This window comes from Schistocerca gregaria, chromosome 4 (genome assembly GCF_023897955.1).
Source record: "Schistocerca gregaria isolate iqSchGreg1 chromosome 4, iqSchGreg1.2, whole genome shotgun sequence".
In the NCBI taxonomy this organism is placed as follows: domain Eukaryota; kingdom Metazoa; phylum Arthropoda; class Insecta; order Orthoptera; family Acrididae; genus Schistocerca; species Schistocerca gregaria.
The window spans coordinates 285,008,793-285,032,063 of NC_064923.1; the positions used below are offsets into that span (position 1 = coordinate 285,008,793).

Sequence of the window (23,271 nt, forward strand, 5' to 3'; positions counted from 1 at the left end):
GTCTTCAGCTGAATATGGCATAACTGAAGGAATTTGTGAACTTTCTTCCTTGCCCAGCTGAAGCCATTATCAAAGCTAGAGCCGGTGTTACAAGCTGTTAGCGGTGTGATGTCTCCTGGAACTGATTAATTGTTAGTCCTGTATTTTTATTTTGTGTATATGCACCTGTGGAACTTGAGTTAGAACTTGATTTTGTTGCAAGTTTCATATAAAGGATGAACAGCAGAAAATAGAACATTAACAAAGGCAAATGAAGGATATAAACAGTTAGATCAACGGACGAGTTGCCATTGGTTTTATTTTTTCGATTACACTGGTACTTACAAAGAGAAAAAAAATCAGAGATTTAGAAAAGGAGCACCAAGGTGATTTTTTGGAAGCTCTATCTTTATCTGATTTGCTGTCCTACTGATTTTTCGAGCTAAGAAGAAAGCTGAGAAATGTTCAATTTTCTCAAGGACTCGATCAGATCTCATTGTCGGTGATGGCTGTGAAACTCAGGTTCCCGTTGCGGCTGACAGCACTAATCACCCCTCAATTTACATACAATGTTTCACAGGTGCGAATTCTACGTGGTGTCTGTTCTTCCGGAGAGACACCGCACATTCATATAACTGATAAGCCTAGCTGAGAAATGGATCCCCTCTACACAAATACATCCGACCTCCTGTGGGAAACTCTGAGTAGCGAACGGGGGTATAATGGACAGAGACTGAAATTACTTCATTACGAAAGTATTTTCAAAACTAAATGTATTAAAATTTATATTTGCGTTCTCTGTTAGAAATATTACAAAATACTTGTTTCACTGTTTTTAGAAGAGCGCCCCCTAAGCGGGTGAAATAGAGGATTAAAAATGCTGAGAAAATATTTCGTTACATTAAAAAATATTTGAAGCTAAATCTATGAAAACTGGTATTTCACTTCTGCGTTAGATATAAAAGAATATGCATTAGAGGGTGAAATTTTCTATGCAAATATCACCATAATAATGCAAAAGGCATGATTAACAAAAACCTTGGTCTCCAGTTACCACAGTCGCTTTCTGGTTGGAAAAGACGATGCTTCAAGACCTTACTCAGCGTGAAAAGTTTAGAAGGTGTTGCAATTTCTGAGCAACATAAAAACTCACAAATCCGATTAAAAAAGAAATCTGTGCAGATCACACAGTCTACGAGAGTGAAGCAGAGGGTGCTAATCTACTCTTCCCTAGTTATATAGGATTATGGGTCTATTAAGAACACAAAAGTTAAAATGTATTGCGTTATTTTCAGATTGAGGATACTCTTATGTTTTTAGAAGCCCGTTGACCTTGATATAAAAAGAAACTGAGGAATTTGCAATCATGGTCACAGTTCATCGGTTTCGGCTTTACCGCCATCATAAGGTCTTAAAAAAGTAGTGCTGTAAATGGAAACTGGTCTTATCACTGCTTCACTGGAAATCCCCGTCTCGGCATATCAGGTTTTCTGATATTTGTATTTCGATACACTCTTCACTTACGCTGTCCGAGAATCTTGGCTTCTACATCCCGATACTCGTCTCCTCGTATTTACTTTCATGAATAAATCCAGATAGTGCCCGGTGATCACAGATTTCTTTGGTTCTTTTGTTTGGGTATATCGCTGATGTTCCTTGCACCACTCTTCTTTTGTTCTAACAGTGTGGGTCACGTAAGACATGGTGCGTCACATATCATAGTGTACACACCCGGCTTTCGGAGATCTAGACCGTCTTTAACATTACAGAGAAGGAATTTTGCTTTTTTTTCCTTTTGACGAGAGTAAAGTAAATTGTGAGCCATGTTTACATAGGAGTCTAGAGATCTTTCAGAGATCTGGTCGTCATAAAACAGATAAGCGATTCTTAGCTTCTCCTTTTTTAGTAATTCCTTCCACAGATGTTGTTAATTTTTACTATGACGCCCACTCAGTTCGTCGCTATGAGTACCCATTGCTCCAGAATACTATTCGTTGGTCCTGTAACACTTTACGAGATTCCTTAGAGTATACACAGATTGTGCTCGCGCGAAAACGTGGAGACATAGGTCAGCGTCTGTGATTTTTCTGTATAAGTTATGACTCAGGGATCAAAGTGTTCTTCTGTTAATTAACATGCCGAGGAAATGTAACTGGCCGTCTGTTCAAATCACCACGTAGATTTTATATTAGAGCTGGTAAAGGTTTTTCGTTGCATGTGGCCACACCACAAATGCGTCGTCCATGCATCGGTACAAAATCGTTGGTCCGAAATTGGCAGATTCTATGACGTTTGCTCCATATTGTTCCACGTGGCATTGCTAATGGCCATCGCGCTGTGAGATAGATGCAATTCTAAAGCTAAAACCATCGCAGAGATGCTTATCTCGCGGAACTGAGCTACCGAGCTACAGCAGGTAAGTATTACACCCCAGTTTACGTCAGTATGACTAATAATGTGAAAATACAGATTTCCCAAATTAGTAGTGTCATCGCAAAAAGAACTGACGAGGCCACTTCTAACGCGTGAGTCCCATAGCGCAGAAGACTACAAGTAATTGACGCGGCCTCCCCTTTCACACAGCGGAATAGACTCGCCCAGCGCTCAGAACGAGAATCTCTCCCTCTACGTGGGCCAAGCTATTTTATGCGGACTTTTACCCCTTGCGACACCGTCGGAAAAACCAAACTCACCTGCTTACAGTCGGTGCTGCAGATAACCTTAGCAGGCGCTGTGCAGACTACCTGTGGATTGAATATGTACGACGTCGGCACGTTGGTGACGTCCGGGCTGGCATAGGCGGCGCTCAGCAGCTGCAACAAAGAATGGTAGGAGGTCTACATTGTGTATCATAACAACCCACAACAATTGCAGTATGGTTGACAGGTCCGTCACTGAAATGATATTCAATGTATGGTTCCGATACCTTTTGTTACTGTCAACTGGGAAAAAAATTCCTAGTTTTTATAGGCCTATGAACTATGCATCATGCTATATTTAACTGCTTTGTACACAGACTGATTACATTTTCATTTGTAATAGCCTCAAATTTCCTTGTTATACAAATACAAAATGTTGAAGTTATTAAAAACAAGTAGCAGTTAGATTTAATTGCCAGCCGAGGTGGTCTCGTGGTTCTAGGCGCGCAGTCCGGAACCGTGCGACTGCTACGGTTGCAGGTTCGAATCCTGCCTCGGGCATGGATGTGTGTGATGTCCTTAGGTTAGTTAGGTTTAAGTAGTTCTACGTTCTAGGCGACTGATGACCACAGCTGTTAAGTCCCATAGTTCTCAGAGCCATTTGAACCATTTAGATTTAATTAACTCTCCTATTCTTAAGGCTGCATGTAACTTCGGACATCGTCAAATGCATGACTGTTGTGGATATATTCACGCTGAAACCACAATCAAGCCCAAATACGAAGCTAGTTTGTCAGTAACTTAGAACTGAAAGCAAGTTTATCACTGACACAAATGTACGGCTGGAAAAAATTAAAAACCTTCACCAGCCTAGATCGAATAAATACTTCTTTATTTAAGACAGTTGGTTTCGGCAGACTTTGTTGTCATCTTCAGGTCATAAAACGCTTTTTGTTGTGAAACGTGTTTATTTTACGTTGGACCACACGCCAACATGACAACTTGGCGTGAGGTCCAACGTAAAATGAACACGTTTCACAACAGAAAGATTGTTAAGACCTGAAGAAGACAGCAAATTCCGTCGCAACCGGATGTCTTAAATAAAGAAGTAATTATGAAATCTAAGCTGTTGAATGTTTTCAGCAAGTAAAACAGATCGCTCCTTCGGTATTCTCAAGATGATAAAATTCAAGCCAGAACAGAACCGCACTCGTTGACAGAGTGTGCAGCTTATAGCCAAGGAATATTCAATGATGCTCGTATTTATACAAATATCAACTATTCCAGAATGTACAAACATTACAGACAGATTTGAAGTTAATTCCAGAAATGATAAATACTAAATAACAAATTATTGTTGGACGTCTGGTTTGAAGAGGCGACTCGCAACTGATAACCAGCAATGCTAACCACTATGGCACCTTGTGTACGCCAAAGCTTTTGGCATTGTCCCCTCTTCAGCAGAAACAGCAACTTGCTGATTCAAAAATTCTCTTTGGTGGAACTTGATATTGTTAGCAGTCCTCCTTCCAGCACCGTTTTGGTCATGTTGTTACTATGATGAGCATCGAAGGTAGCCCCTCCCGTCAAAGATTTGCAGTTGTCGAATAGGTCTTCAGTTTCCTTGAACCTCCAAACGTCGATCTGCATCTCTGGACTGTAGTGGGGCTTCATACAGAAGACATGGACGACGTCTTTTGTCTTCTTGATTATCATAATCCTCGACTTCATTTCTGATGTCTGACAAGAGAAAATGATGCGATACGTCAGAGTTACTAACTTTTCCGATAATGCGAATTTCCATACATGCGTAAAATCCAAATCAAGTCGCCTGGGCTGTGTCTCACTGTTCGGCGCTAGGCTCAGGCTGCTACTCACTGTGCGTCCAGGGTCTGTACACAAATCAGCTGTCTTGCTTCTTCGGTGCTGGTGATGGAATGTTTCACATAGTCATACTAAGTATCATCCGATTGGAATGGAAACGGTGCATCCACGTCGTTTTGGCCTTATGGCCTTGGTGCAGAAAGGCCGGTGTTATGCTGTAGTGTCTTGCTTCGCGGTGTTTTGTGAGACTCTTTTAACGGGCAGTGCTGTGTCCCTATGTCTTTGCTCCACATCAGCATACATCGAGACCATGTCTGCCAGTATTTTATTAAAGCGTTCTGTAAGGCAATTCGTCTGTGGATAGTGGGCAATTGTCGTCCACTGGCGATGTCACTAACTGAAATTACCCCTGGTACTAGTCTAGACAGGAAAACTTTCCCACAAGCAGCAAGCTCCATGATTCAAAACAATGACTTCTACAAGAAACTATCCAATTTCCAGAGCTTTGGCACTCAGCTCAGCTTCAGTAATAGCATACCTGGTGAGGTAGTCATTGCAGATTACTATCCATCGATTCAGGTTTGTCGACTTTGGCAACTTGGGCAAGATAAGGAAGGGCGCTGCTGCATGGGGATTTGTAAGCGATATTGGAGACGTAATTTCAGCGTATGCTTCCATAGTTGACATTCCTTATAGTGGCTTACATAATGTCTAACGGTTTCGTAGCGACCCCGCCTGTGATAACCTGCATCTGATTCTGTCTAGAGTCTTCACGAATCGCAAGTGACCATATCTTGGAATGTTATGGAGAAACTTCACGGTAGCTAGCCAGACATGAGCTTGGATGATGAGCAACTATTTATGCCCCGTTGGATCATAGTTTCTCTTATGCAATCCTCCATTAAGTAATAGGCATTCTCCTTTGGTCAGTTCCTCCTGCAAGGTTTTCGGCAGTGCTGGATCTTTGTTCAATGGCCATGTAATGGAGCAATTACTGAGATTTCATCCATGCTGTTGTATTCTACTAAATGATTCCTTAAAAAGCAGTAAGCTTCCTTGCGTTTGCGTCCACTTTCGTATCCCACTGTGACGTAGTATTCGCAGACCCAAAGTGCCCATTTTGCCAGTCGACCTGATGGACGCTTTAGGCTAGTCACTCAGCAGAGAGAATGGTGGTCCGTCACAGTAGCGAACGGTTTGCCAAGAAAATACATCCATCTCTTGTTAAAGGTCCAGACAATTGCAAGAAACTCTATCTTGGTTACACAGTAGTTCATCTTCGACTTAAAGAGATTAATTTGGCAGCATAAGCTACCGTCTATGCAGCACCTTTCTGCATTTGTACTAGAATTGCCTCTTTTCCAAAACCACTAGCATCGGTGAGAATTTCTGGCTTGCCATTATCGTCCCATAATGCTAGAACAGGAGCAGATTTTAGCCCCTCCTTAATATGAATCTTAGGTAGTACAAGATAATCCTAGAAAACTTTCCGCATTACGTATGTGCTGCGGAGTCGTAAAATCTGTGACTGCTGTTATTTCCTGCGGACTGAGCAGACTTCATCATATATGAAGATAGTAATTGTTGTCGGAAGAACAGATACCACTGATGACCGTGCAGCTTCTCTAGAATAAATGATAATTAACTGAAACCCTCAGCTGCCGACAGGTGTTGTTACACACCCGACCGGGGCACACATTTTCAGTTGTCCCCATCGATGTTTATCAACAACACCTGTCGGCAGCTGAGGGTTTCAGTTAATTATCAGACTTCATCATCATTCACTAGGTACCCCAAGGAATATCTTTCTTGGGAGACGAAGATGTATTTTTCGAATTCAGACCTGCAGTCAAAAAACGGATGGCGAAAGGCTTTTATGTTCTCCCAGATTTCTTCAAAATAACAATAAGTCATCTAAGTAATAAAGACGCAAAGTTCACTTAAGGTGCTGAAGCAGGTCGTCCATTATATGTTTGAAGGTGGCCGCAGCATTACACTGTCCACATGGGCTATCATTAAGTCAGGAATTATGAAGGCAGCCTTCTCCCGATCAGCCTCATCATCCTCAACTGTCCGTAGCTTGTGCGCATGTACATAAGTGAGAAATAATACTCTCCTTTCAGGCAGTCTAGAATGTCACCAAGAAATGTCAATGGTCAGATGTCTTCCTTCGTGATTTCGTTCAGTCATCGGTATTTGATGCAGAAACGTCTTGTGCCGTCCTTCTTCTTCACAAGAACCAAAGGAGAGGACCAACGGCTATCTGAAGGTTCAGTGATGGCAACATCTTTTCCACTTCCTCCAAGATGATACATCATTCACCAACGACATCCAGTATAAACAATGGCTAGTTGATGGATGATCCTCAGTGGTGATACGTTGTTTTACCATGGGCTATTTGCTCAGTCTTTGGTCCACTTCTGATTTGAAAGCTTACGAAATGCAACGTTGTTCCTTAGTCAGGCTAGATTCTATTGGTAGTTCGATAGTAGCTTCCTCGACTGTGTGGCCTGTTCTTATAGTGGAACGCAATTCTTCATCAATTACCATAAGCTGCCATTTCTGGTCTTGTTTGCACGTACCTTTAGGGATCAGTTGTCGTTGCTTGTGAAATTTACAGATTTTGAGCTCTCCTGATCACATCATAGCTACATCTGCCCACTCGGCAGATGATATTTAAAGGGATCGCTGTATCTAGCAAATATCTACAGACATCAGTATTCGAATGCTGGCACATATTTTGACCAGAACCGAGGATGAGATCTTCGTACACGTCGGTCAGGGGGCTGTAGATGGCGTAATATATCGACAAAACTAGTAGAACAGTAAAATAACAGTTTGGAAATTGGATGGCTGAAAGTTGTTTGTTATGGCCGAACAGTCGAGTACCGCCACCATCTCTGATAAGACGGACGTACAGAGGCTGTCACTTTCCAGCTCATCCTCTTCCCCATCCTGACCAATTTTAGGCTGATCTGTTTACTGGCTGGGACATACTGGTGCAATAATGCATGTCCTTGTAGACAAGTTGCACTATTAACACTATAATTTATTACCCAATTTACCAGTGTAAATTGTGACTCAAGTCAGGATGTCAGAACATCGAATGGGAAATGTGTTGTATGAGTCCACCCAGGTACATCCTTACAATAGTGGTTAAATTTAAAAATCAGAATTTTTAGGAATGTTTCCGACATGCATATACCAGTACCACAATCACAACCATACATTAAGGCACCCCTTGTACTGTTAAGTACAATGGCTGAAATTCAAAATATCATGGTGTATGTAATAATCTAACAGTCCAAGATAGTTTGCTTGTTAAAACTATTATTGATGTGTTATATTGTATTGTTAAACAGGAAGCAGGAACGTACTGATGCCTTAATGTCACACATAGAACCTTGTAAGGGCCCCCAGACTTGCTCGAAACCGGCCCCCAGAATACTTATGTGACGGAACACAGTGCATTCTGCTGGAAGATCGCTTTCCCACATCTCAACAAAAACGATTTAGCAGACTAGATCAGTATTACTATATGACTGCCCACTAATGTTGATGCTATGTAGAGGAAAGTATCATCAATGGACAATCGTAAGGAATTGCATAAAATCAAGAACAAAATTTCCTCTATGTGTAATGGCAGATGCTACCATCAAATATGTGATAACAGCTGTAACAAATAGGAAGGACTTGGTAGTATCTGATCAGAAGATGAGTGGCAAACAAGGAAGAAGAATAATCATGTGATTATGTTATATGTATGAGATAGATAAAATTAACATTGTCTTTAAATAATTACATGTGTTTAATTTACAATCAAGCAGAGTACCACATTTCCCTGTAATATTTTTATAGATGAGACATATTTCCATGTTATTATTACAACCTGAGAGAGTCATAAAGGCATTCTTACTTCAAATCAAACAATCATGTTGGGCGAACATCCGCAACTAAGCATTATACTAAAAGATGAAAATACCGCTTCAGGTGTGAATTTCTTTTATCACGAAGCCCATCCTCAGGTATCGTAACTTCGCTGTGGCTCCAGAGAGCCGCGGTGGACGTGTACGAGGAGCGGTTTGCTAACTCTGCCTAGTACACGTCCACTGCGGCGCTCGGGGATCACGGTACAGTTGCGACACCTGAGGATGGGCTTATGAGAGCCCGAAACCGGTCGCGATAATAAAATAAATTTAAAACTGAAGCGGTATTTTCAACCTCCAGGTTACTTCAAATATCAGAACAGCTGCAGTCACAATTAGCAGTGATGCGTGCTACAAAGATCAAGCGAAGCTTGTCAACAAGTCATGGCCAACCTGTACACTGAGGTGACAAAAATCATGGGATACATCCTAATATCATGTCGGACCTCCTTCTGCCTAGTTAGTGCAGAAAGTCTATGTAGCATGGACTCAACAAGCCCTTGGAAGTGCTCTCCACAAACACTAAGTTGACTCTACAGCCTTCCACAATTGCGAAAGTGTTGTCAGTACAAGATTTTGTGCACTGATCTCTCGATTATGTCCCATAAATGTTCGATGGGATTCATTTTGGGTTATCTCGTGCCCAAAACATTCGCTCGAACTGCCCAGAATGTTCTTCAACTGCAAACAACTGTAGCTCAGTGGGATGACGCATTGTCATCCATAAAAATTCCATCTTTGATTGGGAACATAAAGTCTACGTATGGCTGCAGATGGTCTCAAGTAGCCAAAAATAACCACTTCAGTCAATGATCGGTTCGGCTGGACCACAATACCCAGTCCATTTTATGTAAACACATCACACACCACTCTGGAGCCACCACCAACTCACAGAGTGCCTTGTTTACAACATAAGGTCTGTGCCACGCCCTAACTCTACCGTCAGCTCACGCCGACTGAAATTGGAGCTCACCTGAACAGGCCACGATGTTCCAGTCGTCTAGAGTAACCGATATGGTCAGGAGCCCAGAAGAGGCGCTACAGCCATTTTCAAGCTGTCAGCAAAGGCATTCACGTCGGTCATCTGCTGCCATGGCCGATAAAGCCAAATTGCCCATCACTGCCTTAATGGATACGCGTTCATTATGTCCTACATTGATTTCTGTAGTTGTTTCACACAGTGTTTCTCGTCTGTTGGCACTGATAGCCCTTGCGAAAATGCTGCTGCTCTCGGTTGTTAAGTGAAGACTGTCGGCCACTGCGTTGTCTGTGATGAGAGGTAGTCCCTGAAATTTGGTATTCTCGGCACACTCTTGACATTTTGGAGCTTGGAATATTGAATACCCCGACGATTTACGAAATGGAATGCTCCCTGCATCTAGCTCCAACTGCTATTCGATATCCAAAATCGTGTGGCTATAATGAAGTTAGACACCTTTTCACATGGATCGTCTGAATATAAATAACAGATACACCAATGAACTGCTCTTTTATACCTTGTGTGAGGGATACTATCACCATCTGCATGTATGCATATTCCTATACCATGATTTTTGTCACCTGCATGTACTTGTAAGTTATACTAATAGTGGCAACATGTGGATCATGCGTATTTTTTCATTGCTGTAGAACAATAAAGGTACAAGAGTCTTGATACACGTGATTAGCGCATTTTGATAGATAATGCAGACAATGTTTATTTTTGGATGGGTAACTGAATATTTTCATTCAGTATCACAGATCTATAATCATACTTGCGTATTACGATAGGCAACAAACCTGTGCTTTTAGCTTACACAGTGTTATTCACACTCTGAAGCTCCTAGTTAGGGATGAAACTGTAACGTGTGGTGACTTTCTTCAGCTATTTATGATACCTGCAGATATATTCTACATCTACATATACGTGACTACCATTCAGTTCACGACTGAGTGGCTGGCAGAGGATATCCTGTACGATATTCAAGCTATTTCTCTACCATACCACTCTCGAACAGTGCACCTTTCCTAGTTTCATAACAATGATCATTTCTCCCTTTGTCAGTGGGTGCGAACAAATATTTTTTGCATTTGAGGGAGAAGGTTGGTGACTGTAATTTCATGAAAAAGATTCCGCCCCAATGGAAAGCGTCTTTGTTTTAATGATTGCCACCCCAGCTTGCATATCATATCTATGACACTCCCTTGCCTATTTCTCGATAATAAAAAGTGAGTTGCCCGTATTTCAACTTTTTCGATCTCCTCCGTCGAACCCATCTGATGCCAGTCCCATCTGATGCCAATCTCATACCGTGCAGCAATACTCCAGAAGAGGACAGACTAGCAAAGTCTAGGCAGTCTCTTTAGTAATGTTGCATCTTCTAAGTGTTCTACCAATAAAACGGTGTTTGTTTAGCCTTAACCATCACATTACCTATGTAACTGTTGCAGTTTAAGGTACTTGGAATTTTAATCCTTAATCATTTAGTTGAACTGACAGTCTTCAGATTTGTGCACTTTGTCATGTAGCGGAGATTCCTTTCAAAATTGTTTATATAAATTATGAACAGTTATGGGTCGATAACACTTCTCTTGGGAATGCCAGATATCACTTATGTTTTACTCATTAACTTTCTGTCAATTATTGCGAACCCTTGTGACAGGATATCGCCTGACTTTTCTGTCTGGAAATCGTCAATCCAGTCACATAACTGAGACGATACTCTGTAAGCACGAAATTTGATTAGTGGTCGCTTTTGATGAACACACAGTATCTAATGTATTCAGGGAATCTGGAAACATGGAGTCAATTTCTGATCCCTTGACGATAGCGCTCATTACTTTACGTTAGTATTTGTTAATAAATCGTTTTCTTCAGGGTAATTCATAATGTTCGAACACAGTAATTGTTCCAAAATCCTACTGCAAATTAACGTTAATGGTACAGATCTGTAATTCAATGGATTACTCCTAATTAGTACACTTAGAGAGACGATGTCGATTTTGATCTGATGACGGCATATGCCATCGCGTGGATACCACATGCATTGATAATGGTTTCATTGTTGTCCGCCAACTTACAGCGTAGCGGTATAGCTACCAGAACGCCTTCTGTGCCTGTCCTTTAATGCGGAACTCTCACAGCCAGAAGGCTCAGTATAGTGCAAACGTGTGAAGAAAGCAGGTAACCGTGCAACGCAGACGCACTCGTCGTTCCCACAGACATGTGAGTGAGCTTGCAAGATGCCAAATTGTGGGGTGCCGAGTGGTGGGATGGTCCTTTTGTACAATTGCCACACAAGTTGGATTTGCTGGTAACAGTGATCACGTGAACATTCTCACACCCACAGATGAACACCACAGCGTCAACGTGCACGGCTCGGCTGGTGTAGTTAGAGCATCACTTGGAAGATGGCATGGCGCGCCGTGGTCTTCAACGATGAAAACAGATTCTATCTGCACACAAGTGACTGTCGTTTCCGCGAACGACGTACCTGGTGAGCTCTATTTCTCAGAGTGCATTCGTCCAACACAGACTGGCCCCAGCCCAAGCGTTATGGTCTCGGGTGCGATAAGCTACAACTCTCGCTCGCCTTTGGTGTTTCTGGAGGGGATGCTAACCAGCGCTCGGTACGTGCAAAAATATTGTCACAAACGTTCTTTTGCCGTTCTTTCAACGCAAAGGCAATAGAATTGTTTGCTGTTAGCAAAGCACTCGGGTCCGTCGTCTGCTGCCATAGACCATTAACTCCAGATTTCGCCGCAATGTCCTAACGCATACTTTTCTCGTACGTCCCACATTGTTTTCTGCGGTTATTTCACGCAGTGTTACTTGTCTGTTTGCACTGACAACTCCATGCAACCGCCGCTGTTCTCGGTCGTCAAGTGAAGACTGTCGGTCACTACATCGTCCACAGTGAGAGATAATGCCTGGCATTTGACTCTTGACACTGTGGATCTCGGAATATCGGATTTTCTAAGGATTTCCGAAGTGGAATGTCCCATGCGCCTTTCTCCAACTATCATTCTGCGTTAAAAGTCAGTTAGTTCCCGTTGTGTGACCTTAATCCCGTTGGAAATATTTTCACATGAATCACCTGAGTTCAACCAGCAGCTTCGCCAACGCACTGCCCTTTTAAACCTTGTGTACGCGATACTGCCGCCATCTCTATATATGTGTATCGCTATCTCTTCACTAGTCATCTGAATGTAGCTGTTCTCATGCTTTAAGTAAGAATATTTTCATGCTGTTCTCAGGGGGGAATAATGATGTGGAATTATCTCTTATCTTTAAAAGTAATACAGGCAAATATGGTATCATGCTTAGTTAGAAATTAGACGCATGTTTTATCTTTTTTAAAAAAACATAAATTTTATTATTCTCATATTTAAAAGCCTATCAATACATGGTTATTGTTCTTCCTTGTTCGTCACTAATTTGCTAATTAGATTCCGCTTTGTTATAAAAAAATGGTTCAAATGGCTCTGAGCACTATGCGACTTAACATCTGTAGTCATCAGTCGCCTAGAACTTAGAACTAATTAAACCTAACTAACCTAAGGACATCACACACATCCATGCCCGAGGCAGGATTCGAACCTGCGACCGTAGCAGTCCCGCGGTTCCGGACTGAGCGCCTAGAACCGCGAGACCACCGCGGCCGGCGCTTTGTTATAGCTTTCCTTTTTTTTTTTATTACCATTATCATATATTCAAATTTAGCATCTTTCATTATACATAGTGGAAATTTTTCCTCGGTTTCCTAACGACTGTAAAATTGTGATTCTTTCTCACAGCAGAATCATTGTCAGCGAGCAATCGTAGAAAACTGCTGATCCAATCTCCTGAATCATTTATCTGTACTGAGATGTGAGAAAGCCATCGTCCAGTATAACGCACTGCGTTCTATTACTTGAATATTCCTTGACTAAGGCTTAAAATGATTCAAATAGGATTGTTTTAGAGTGACTCATACTCACTGCATGTGTCTCACACAAAAGGACAATAGTAACTGCCTGTTTACTAACACACCATAACAGTTCTTTCACCCTTATGTAATATGTATGCATTCAAGATCCTATTGTGCTGACAACCGCTCGAACATCTGTACACAAGAACACACAGATACACTGCGACATTTATAGCTTCGAGCTATAAGATATCACACCAAGAACCAGCCCATAATTTAGTTGAGATTGCAGTATCTGAGACGCGATGGTGTTAGAGGCAGGCAACAGATGGTTAAGTGAGTACCAATTTCGTGATAAATTGGTCCAATTTAGTGGGAGGATAATCTGACTGTTTGCCGGAGCAGGAGCTCGTGTGCCAAATATCTAAGGTACATTTACTAATATTTGATGAAGGAAAATTCTCATTTAGTTTTACATCATGCTGAATACACTCTCAATAGTACGCTATCAAATACTTAAATCGGAACTCATTTTTGTAACAAATCTTTTTGACATTTGCATAACGATATTAAGATTAAGCACTTTGTGAGTCTTTGGCTCCCGCCAAAAGCCGGATACCACACTAAGTTATTCAGGTTGCCTTGTCAGCCAGGCACAGGGGGTGCACAGTATGGTTTGTGTTGCAGGCCTGATAATCAAGATTTCGGTTGCATGCCTTGTGAAGTTGTATTCAGTAACCGAGACTCTGCACGCAAATCAGAGAAGTATAGATGAGAAGTGTTTATTTTTGTGAACTTCATTTTTCTAAGATTTTTAATGTAATAGACTTGTAATTGTTTCTAACATGATCTGTGAATCATGTGCCTTACAGGCATATATTTACAACGTATGTTATATGCAGTTTGATGCTTCAAAACAAACTGTACTGTGTTGTGAGTGAATAAATGAAGCATCTAGCATAACAAATCTGGAACTTCACAGAGCACTGCGTAGATCTGATACCCTTAGCCATCTCAGCAGTTATTTTACAGCCGTACCCCAACAACAACGAACGTATGACATCAGCATTACATTTGCACTTGAACAAAGACTTCTATAGATGACCTCAGGTTAGTGGAGTATAACAGAATCTGTAATCTGATGTGGTACAATACGCCCAAGTCCCTCGCATGCCCGCATTTATAGTCGGATGAAAATAGTTATATGTTATTCGTGGTAACACGGATTAGGGAAAGGAAGAATAAATTATTAAAATTAATACTGTGAATTCGTATTGCATTGGACAGTAATTAAACATGCAACATTCGATGTTTAGCTCTGACCTAATGGTAATTCCTCAACCTCCTTCTCAATCGTTTTACATCTTCTTCCTTTGTATTTCTGTACAGACACACTCACATACAGGAGACGTGGGAGGAGCGTCTTGCACTCCCATGTGTCTGTGGCATATCTGGCAGTGGCTCATCTCGTGGAAGATGCACACAAAGGAATTCTTTAGGCAACCTGTATGAGTTGATGGATATAGCTATCCAGTCACATCTGCAAAGCCGCCAGAAATACGCAATGTATTGTCTGCTCTTGACGAACTTGTTTTTTGAAATAGACACGTGAAAACATTCATTTCCCGAGGGTTAAGAAAACTGAACTTTCCTTCTTCAGTGTTATAATCCTCGAATAGATATATCATAGAATGAATATTTACTAATAAGTGTAAAAAACACGATCTGTGGTCCTTAAAAGGTACGATATGTGACATTGACACATTAAGACGTTCCTGCTCCAAGTATAACAGCTGCAGTGCGTTAAAACATGTTTTCGATAGTTTTAACAAGCTAGTTATCGTAGCCTAACAGACTTTTACTTAATTCAGTTTTGATATTTTAAATTTCTAAGCATTTTTAATTATCAACGCACCTGAGGCGCTCTGTAGCATAGTTTTTCATGTGAGACTGGTATGCACATTATTTTAATTGCCTGCCCTGTAACATCATAGGCATGACCTTATGTGGACTTACGCAACACTTATCGCATCCGCAGTTTTGATAGCGACTTTGGGTCATAATTTATACTAATTGGGTAATAAATTACAGCAATAACAGCACAAGTGGTTCTGAGAGGATGTGGCTGAAAGTGATGAGTCATTCATCACTGCACCAACTAACAGCAGAACAGCCAGCTAATTATACAATAACTAATTGGCCTAGAAGATAGGTGGGCGGGAAAGTGGATGACATTAAGAGTGGTACGTGAGGGAGTGGATCATAAATGATTCCACGAGTATATCCCAGGCAATAGGAGAATAGCAAAAGAGGAATATCGCATGGTTGTCATCGAAATGGCGTAGAAAAGAAGGGGGAAGAAGTCGGAGGGTGGAGGGGGTGACCTTAAAAGTTACAAGTGCGGGAGTGGATGATTAAACACCTGTACCCTCATAAGGCATGGATATACGGATTGAAATTAGCACAAGTACTCTCTCTGTTCCAATATGGTTTTAGCTGTTATCAGAAACAAGTTCTGGACTTCTACATTCTGTGTGTGTGTTCCTTGTACAGACATTCTATTACAGTTTCAAAGGATCAAATATATGTTGCCAAAGTAAAATCTGTGTCACACAAAATGTGTATCGTGCATTGTCATCTATATGTCACAGTTGCTCCTTGACATGTATCTCTATTAATAGTTAATATAGTCTTAATTTACAGCGATAACCAACTTGTGTTAGAGTTCACTGATTCATAATGTAAAAGGCAGTCCTTCATATTGTGCTGGATGTATATACATGTGGACCACGTTTGTAACATAATGACTGAATCGGGTTGACATGAGAACGATAGTGCTAGACGTAAGTATACAAAAGTTACTAGGATATTATCAAAATAAAATTCACTGTTATTTCATTTTCATGTATATCAAACGATACCATTTGCTCTGCAGAATATGACGCTACAATAAAATTTTGTGTAGACAGTTTATTGGAAGAAAATAAATTGTTTCATATTGTGTTTTCATTAATTTGTATTAATTAAAATAATTCTATGTAAGGTATTCCGAACTCGTTTCCCAATTCAGTTACTACAATCATATATATATATATACATATATATATATATATATATATATATATATATATATATATATGACAAAAGTAATCGATTAGATGATTTGTGTAGTAACATACAAAGTAAGTGGATTATTATTTTAGACAAATATGACGCTAACAGACACATGACCACTCTGTCATCTGAGCGTAGTTCCCAAACATCATTTTAAGTAATTATTATGACATTTGTTTTAAATACTTTTGGAACTATTCTTCCTCTCATGTTAGAATAATTGTACAATTTTTCCGCCTCTAACGGTGTAGATGAGAACGTGCAACTTAACTAGAAACATAGAAGCTCACTTACCAAAAACGCTATCTTTACACCTGTCAGCAGCTCCATATTGACCTGAATGATTTCGGATGTACTGGACTAGCTATTTAAATAGTTATGACTAATCTTGAGTTTATCAAGGGATGTACGAGATAGTGTTGGTATCAGAAAAATACTTGCTGACACTTTTGAAGATCTGATAACTGTTATCGAATCACTTGATGTCGTATAAGTTGGAGGGGTTTATGAATCTTCATAGATTCGTAAGTGGGATTTGATTATATGGAGTAGATGAGTCTAGAGTAGTGATGTATACCGTCAGGTATATCACACTCTGAAGTGATATGTAATGTTTTATGCATCTCAAGTAGGCCTCTTGCACAACAGCAGAGTCGAAGACTTCATAAAAGTTGGTTCGTTTAAGGTATCAAGAGACCAAACGAAGGGGTCATCAGTCCCTACTTCATAACAGAAGTCATCTTCACGACAATATCTGTGGGAGAAGTATTATTAATACTACTCCAGTAGTTCATTATACTGACACTTCTTCATTATTTCACTTAGTTTATCAAACAAACTTTTGTTCTCCTTTTGTACAATATCAATACTGGCCTTTGAATAAGCAAACATGTAATTCATTCAAATTATTGTTTGTTATGTAGCGGAAAGACAGTGGTATTTTCTTTATTTTTCACAAGTTCCTTGACAACAGATAATATATGACAGTATATTTAGTTTAAAATTATTTTTCAAAGCCCTTTTAAGACTACAATTAGCTTTCAGCAAATTATACCATTGTCAGACCGATATGCACAGCTTCGTTAATCGTGTGCATAATAAAGAATTAGATCGTTATACACTGTTTTGCTTTTAATCAGATCAGTGTAGTACCGCCGTAGATGGCTGTTGCAGATGATTTCGTCCTGTATGTCTCTTTCCTGAAGCAACGACTGCACTCTGTAACTCTCACCACCACAGCTTTACTTCTACCAGCTCACAGAGGTTCTCCTGCTGCCTTACGGACCAGCACTCCTGGAAGGATGTACATTACGGAGAAAATGACTTACCCACGGCTTATGGTACCTATTGTTCGCTGACAGAAGTTTCACTCTGCAACGGAGTGTGCGCTGATTGTAAGTTCTGGGCAGATTTAAACTTTGTACCAGACCAGGATCAAACGAGGAACCTTTGCCTTCCACGGGTCGTGAGTCATCCCTGAATAGCTCAGTCGCTGGAGCATTTTCCTGCTATTGGAAATAAAGGCTAAGAAAGGTGTGCCTTAAGACTGTTAAACAGCTCAATTGAATAATAAGATGATGAGACAAATGTGTTCCTAGACATTATCGACAGAATCAAAAATAATCCATATTTCGTAACTTGTGTGAATCATTTGCAATATCTAACTCATTCTCGAGATATTTGTTTTCTTTTTATTGTTGCTTTCAGAACAAATTCTCAAGCAATTTTCTTTTAAAAAAGTACCGGAAACAGAAAAACACTGAATCGCTTCAGATCGAACAAAGTGGACATTTTGACGCTCCATGTTCTACACATTTTTCCACGAATATTCTATTTTTTTCAAATAACATTTATATACTTAATCAAACCTGATATTTGCTGAATTTCTGTGTGATTTTCGTCTTGCTCTCGAGATTAAAACCAACATGAAAGCACAATCCTGGCAGCGTCGATACGATCAGAGTGCAGTCACCCAGAAGCTGGACTCATGTAGAGTTTTTCCAGCGTCACTGTGAAGACTGGAAACAATATGCACACCCATGTACTCATGCAACAGTCTTGCTTTATTGCACTGAAACTCATCGTTACTTTTCTTGGATCATTGTTTATCTTTAGAGTATTAAAAAGTTGAAGAAGTTGTGATTTGCTCCAGAAGTAAGCTGGGATAACTTAGCCTAGAGATCACCGCTTGAGAAATACGGGCTCGAACAATTCAATCAAAAGGGTTTAACATGTCAAAAAATATTCAAGAAGCCGTGTGTCATCGGCTAGAGGGTTAAAAATTATTGTATCTGGAATACATTCACGGGATCTGCATAGCTGCATGAAGGGTGCACAAACAGCTGAATATGAGGCGCAAAGGCCGTTAAATATCTTCTCTCTTTCTCTCACTTCGGTTTAAAGAAAAGCATTCATACTAATTTTATCCTAACGTGCATAGCTATTCTCAACATAAGATATATATACTACATTCATATTACACGTAAGTACAGCAAAACACCACATTTACAAATACAAATTCCTAAGTTCGAATATACACTTCCAGGCTTTAGTGTTTCTACAAAAATATTGAGTAAAAACATGAATACACGCAACGCTGAAAACATAGGGAGTCAACAAGGCAGAGAATACTGTTGAACTGACACATCATAATTACCTTAAAATGGGATGAATATAAACCATTTTCAAATCGAAGCAAAATAATTATTACTTTAAAAACAAATACGAAAATTGAATTTTTTGAGATTATAGCTATGTCCCTAACTTTTAAACTTCTAGTTTAATTTGGGACCTAGCTCATGCTTTTATGACACTAAAAAAATTGATGGTTCCAGTCACTATGCAGAGTGCCGCATTAATATTATCATTTTTTCTGTTTATTGATCTTTGGGCTGAACGGAGACATGTCAAAATCTGTATTGTATATACGATAATGTTGTTGTTGCGGCCTGCAGCCCTGAGACTGGTTTCATGCAGCTCTCCATGCTACTCTATCCTTTGCAAGCTTCTTCATCTTCCAGTACCTACTGCAACCTACATTCTTCTGAATCTGCTTGGTGTAATCATCTCTTGGTCTCCCTCTACGATTTTTACCCTCCATGCTACCCTCCATTACTAAATTGGTGATCCCTTGATGCCTAAGAACTTGTCCAACCGCCGGCCGCGGTGGTCTCGCGGTTCTAGGCGCGCAGTCCGGAACCGTGCGACTGCTACGGTCGCAGGTTCGAATCGTGCCTCGGGCATGGATGTGTGTCATGTCCTTAGGTTAGTTAGGTTTAAGTAGTTCTAAGTTCTAGGGGACTAATGACCACAGCAGTTGAGTCCCATAGTGCTCAGAGGCATTTGAACCATTTGAACTTGTCCAACCAATCGATCCCTTCTTCTAATAAAGTTGTACCACAAACTTCTCTTCTTCCCAATCCTATTCAATACTTCCTCATTAGTTATGTGATCTATCCATCTCATCTTCAGCATTCTTCTGTAGCACCACATTTCGAAAGCTTCTATTCTCTTCTTGTCCAAACTATTTATCGTCCATGTTTCACTTCCATACATGGCTACACTCCATACAAATACATTCAGAAACGACTTCCTGACACTTAAATCTGTACTCGATGTTAACAAATCTCTCATCCTCAGAAACGCTTTCCTTGTCATTGCCAGTCTACATTCTATATACTCTCTACCACGACCATCATCAGTTATTTTGCTCCCCAATTAGCAAAACTCCTTTACTACTTTAAGTGTCTCATTTCCTAATCTAATACCCTCAACATCACCCGACTTAATTCGACTACATTCCATTATCCTCGTTTTGCTTTTGTTGATGTTCATCTTATATCCTCCTTTCAAGACACTATCGATTCCGTTCAACTGCTCTTCCAAGTCCTATGCTTTCTCTGACAGAATTACAATGTCATCGGCGAACATCAAAATCTGTATTTCTTCTCCATGGATTTTAATACCTACTCCGAATTTTTCTTTCGTTTCCTTCATTGGTTGCTCAATATACAGATGGAATAATATCGGGGAGAGGCTACAACCCTGTCTCACTCCCTTCCCAACCACTGCTTTCCTTTCATGCCTCTCAACTCTTATAACTGCCATTTGGTTTCTATACAAATTGTAAATAGCCTTTCGCTCCCTGTATTTTACCCCTGCCACCTTCAGAAACTGAAAGAGAGTATTCCAGTCAGTATTGTCAAACGTTTTCTATAAGTCTACAAATGCTAGAAACGTAGGTTTACCTAGCCTTAATCTAGCTTCTAAGATAAGTCGTAGGGTGAGTATTGCCTCACGTGTTCCAATATTTCTACGAATCCAAACTGATCTTGCCTGAGGTCGGCTTCTACTAGTTTTTCCATTCTTCTGTAAAGAATTCGTGTTAGTAATTTGCAGCTGTGATTTATTAAACTCATAGTTCGGTAATTTTCACATCTGTCAACACCTGCTTTCTATGGGATTGGAATTATTATATTCTTCTTGAAGTCTGAGGGTATTCCGCCTGTCTCATACATCTTGCTCACCAGATGGTAGAGTTTTGTTAGGACTGGCTCTCCCAAGGCCGTCAGTAGTTCCAATGGAATGTTGTTTACTCCCGGGGCCTTGTTTCGACTCACGTCTTTCAGTGCTCTGTCAAACTCTTCACGCCGTATCGTATCTCCCATTTCTTCTTCATCTACATCCCCTTCCATTTCCACAATATTATCCTCAAGAATATCGCCCTTGTATATACCGTCTATGTACTCCTTCCACCTTTCAGCTTTTCCTTCTTTCCTTAGAACTGGGTTTCGATCTGAGCTCTTGCTATTCATACAAGTGGTTCTCTTTTCTCCAAAGGTCTCTTTAATTTTCCTGTAGGCAGTATCTATCTTACCCCTAGTGAGATAAGCCTCTACATCCTTACATTTGTCCTCTAGCCACCCCTGCCTAGCCATTTTGAACTACCTGTCGATCTCATTTTTGAAACGTTTGATTCCTTTTTGCCTGATTCATTTACTGCAATTTTTTTTCCTTTCATGAATTAAATTCAATATTTCTTCTCTTACCCAAGGATTTCTACTAGGCTTCGTCTTTTTACCTACTTGATCCTCTGCTGCTTTCACTACTTCATCCCTCAAAGCTACCCATTCTTTTTCTACTGTATTTCTTTCCCCCATTCCTTTCAATTGTTTCCTTATGCTCTCCCTGAAACTCTGTACAACCTCTGGTTTAGTCAGTTTATCCAGGTCCCATCCCCTTAAATTCCCACCTTTTAGCAATTTCGATAATAATAAACAAAATTTTATCTGATTTGAAATAGTTTTATATTATTCAAATAATGAAAATATTGCACGATTTTTCCTTTTCCATTCTGTTTCCCAAACAAAAGTTCTTATATTTCTAATTGCTTTAACATGAAACTGATGAATTTGGTTTGTTTGTTAATACATTAAGTCACTGACTTGATCTTTAAACATGATGTCTTGGATTCTACAAATAGTAAACCCAGAACTAACGAAAAGCTTTCGAACAACATCTTCTTCACTAAATGATTCCTGATCTTTTAAAATGAACGTCTTTAAATGACTTACCTGCATACAGTCTAAATGCCTCCTTTTTTCCATTTACTATAATCGCTGCGTAATCTCCTGGACTGAGAACAGTACCAGGTGGTTCTTCATTTCCGTCAAATTTTTGGTCTTCTGAAGAAACACTGACAATCTTGCTTCTATGCACCCCACAAATTCCGAAAACATAGGTTTATGTTTTCGGAATAAACCTATGTTTTCGATTACTTGAAATACAAGTCCGAATTAAGGATGCTTTCAGAGCAACTTTTTGTCAATGTATGGGAGTACAAAGTTGCTTACCATATACTGAAATTAAAACAACACACTGTTGGTTGTTACAAATAAAGATCAGAATAAGCAAATGCACCACCACATCCTACATTAGTCACAGAGAGAAAAACATCAACTGATACTGTCGCCAAATGTGCCGTCATAATTATCGTAGTACATTGGTTCACTACCAACCAGAATCAACAAACTTTTGAATTATATTCTTATTCATCCAACTTGGTAATTGATAATTTCCCCATTAGATTGGTTCACTGTCAACTCAGATTAACAAACCTTTGACTTATATTCCCATTTGCCTGCAGATACGATGGCATAGAACACTTTTGGAAGTTTCGGTTCTATTCACCTCCTTGTTCCCACTCACCCCAATTTAGGGTAACTGTTTGATTATATGCTTGTAATTACCATAAAGAAACGGAGTTGTCCAAATAAGTATCGCTCTTCTCTGACGATCATTTGAAAGGCATATATTTTGTTACTGTCAAACTCAGTACGTGGATCGTGTAGTCACAGCGTACGATGGAAGTGCATGTAACCGGCTGCAGTGAGACGAAATCATTGTGATTTGGATGGTAGCACTGAACAGAGCGGCAACAGATGAAATCAGAGTACGTGCAAACCATTGATAAAATTAACATTTGGGATAACAAGCGAGGGTGCAAGAAAGCCATGAGTAGTAAAGTAAGCAATGAAACAAGTGCAGATTTCGATGTTCAAAAAAAAGTGTCTAATCTGATTAATGAAGATTGAGCATCTGGTACTAGTTTTCTATATTAACCCTTGGTGCCGACAAGCGAAGTGAACAGTTAATAATTTACAGCTCAAAACGACTAATTGTGGGTTATTCTTTAAGGATAGATGCAAGTATGCAATGGTGCAGGTAATACACAGTTCATTAATGGTATGCCCCAGAAACCATGTCTTTAAGTGTAGAAGATGGATCACAGAACACTTTTCAGATGAAGATTATGGGATCTTGCAATGAAGAACAAATACTACGTGTTGCAATGTCTTTTATTGACATTTCCTTTTGTAGTCAGGGCAGATTTTACTAAAA

General features: G+C 40.0%; 1 protein-coding gene across 1 annotated transcript in view; it reads right to left on the reverse strand.

The window, feature by feature from the left end:
• Positions 1-16,740, reverse strand: part of LOC126267187 (uncharacterized) — a 36,257-nt gene extending 19,517 nt beyond the window's left edge. Inside the window, exons 1-2 of the mRNA XM_049972155.1 lie at positions 16,666-16,740; positions 2,673-2,792 (exon numbers count right to left, since the gene is read on the reverse strand). Of these exons, the coding sequence (XP_049828112.1) occupies positions 2,673-2,792; positions 16,666-16,701 (156 nt within the window). The 5' untranslated portion in view covers positions 16,702-16,740. The remainder of the gene's footprint in view (positions 1-2,672; positions 2,793-16,665) is intronic.
• Positions 16,741-23,271: the final 6,531 nt, after the last annotated feature.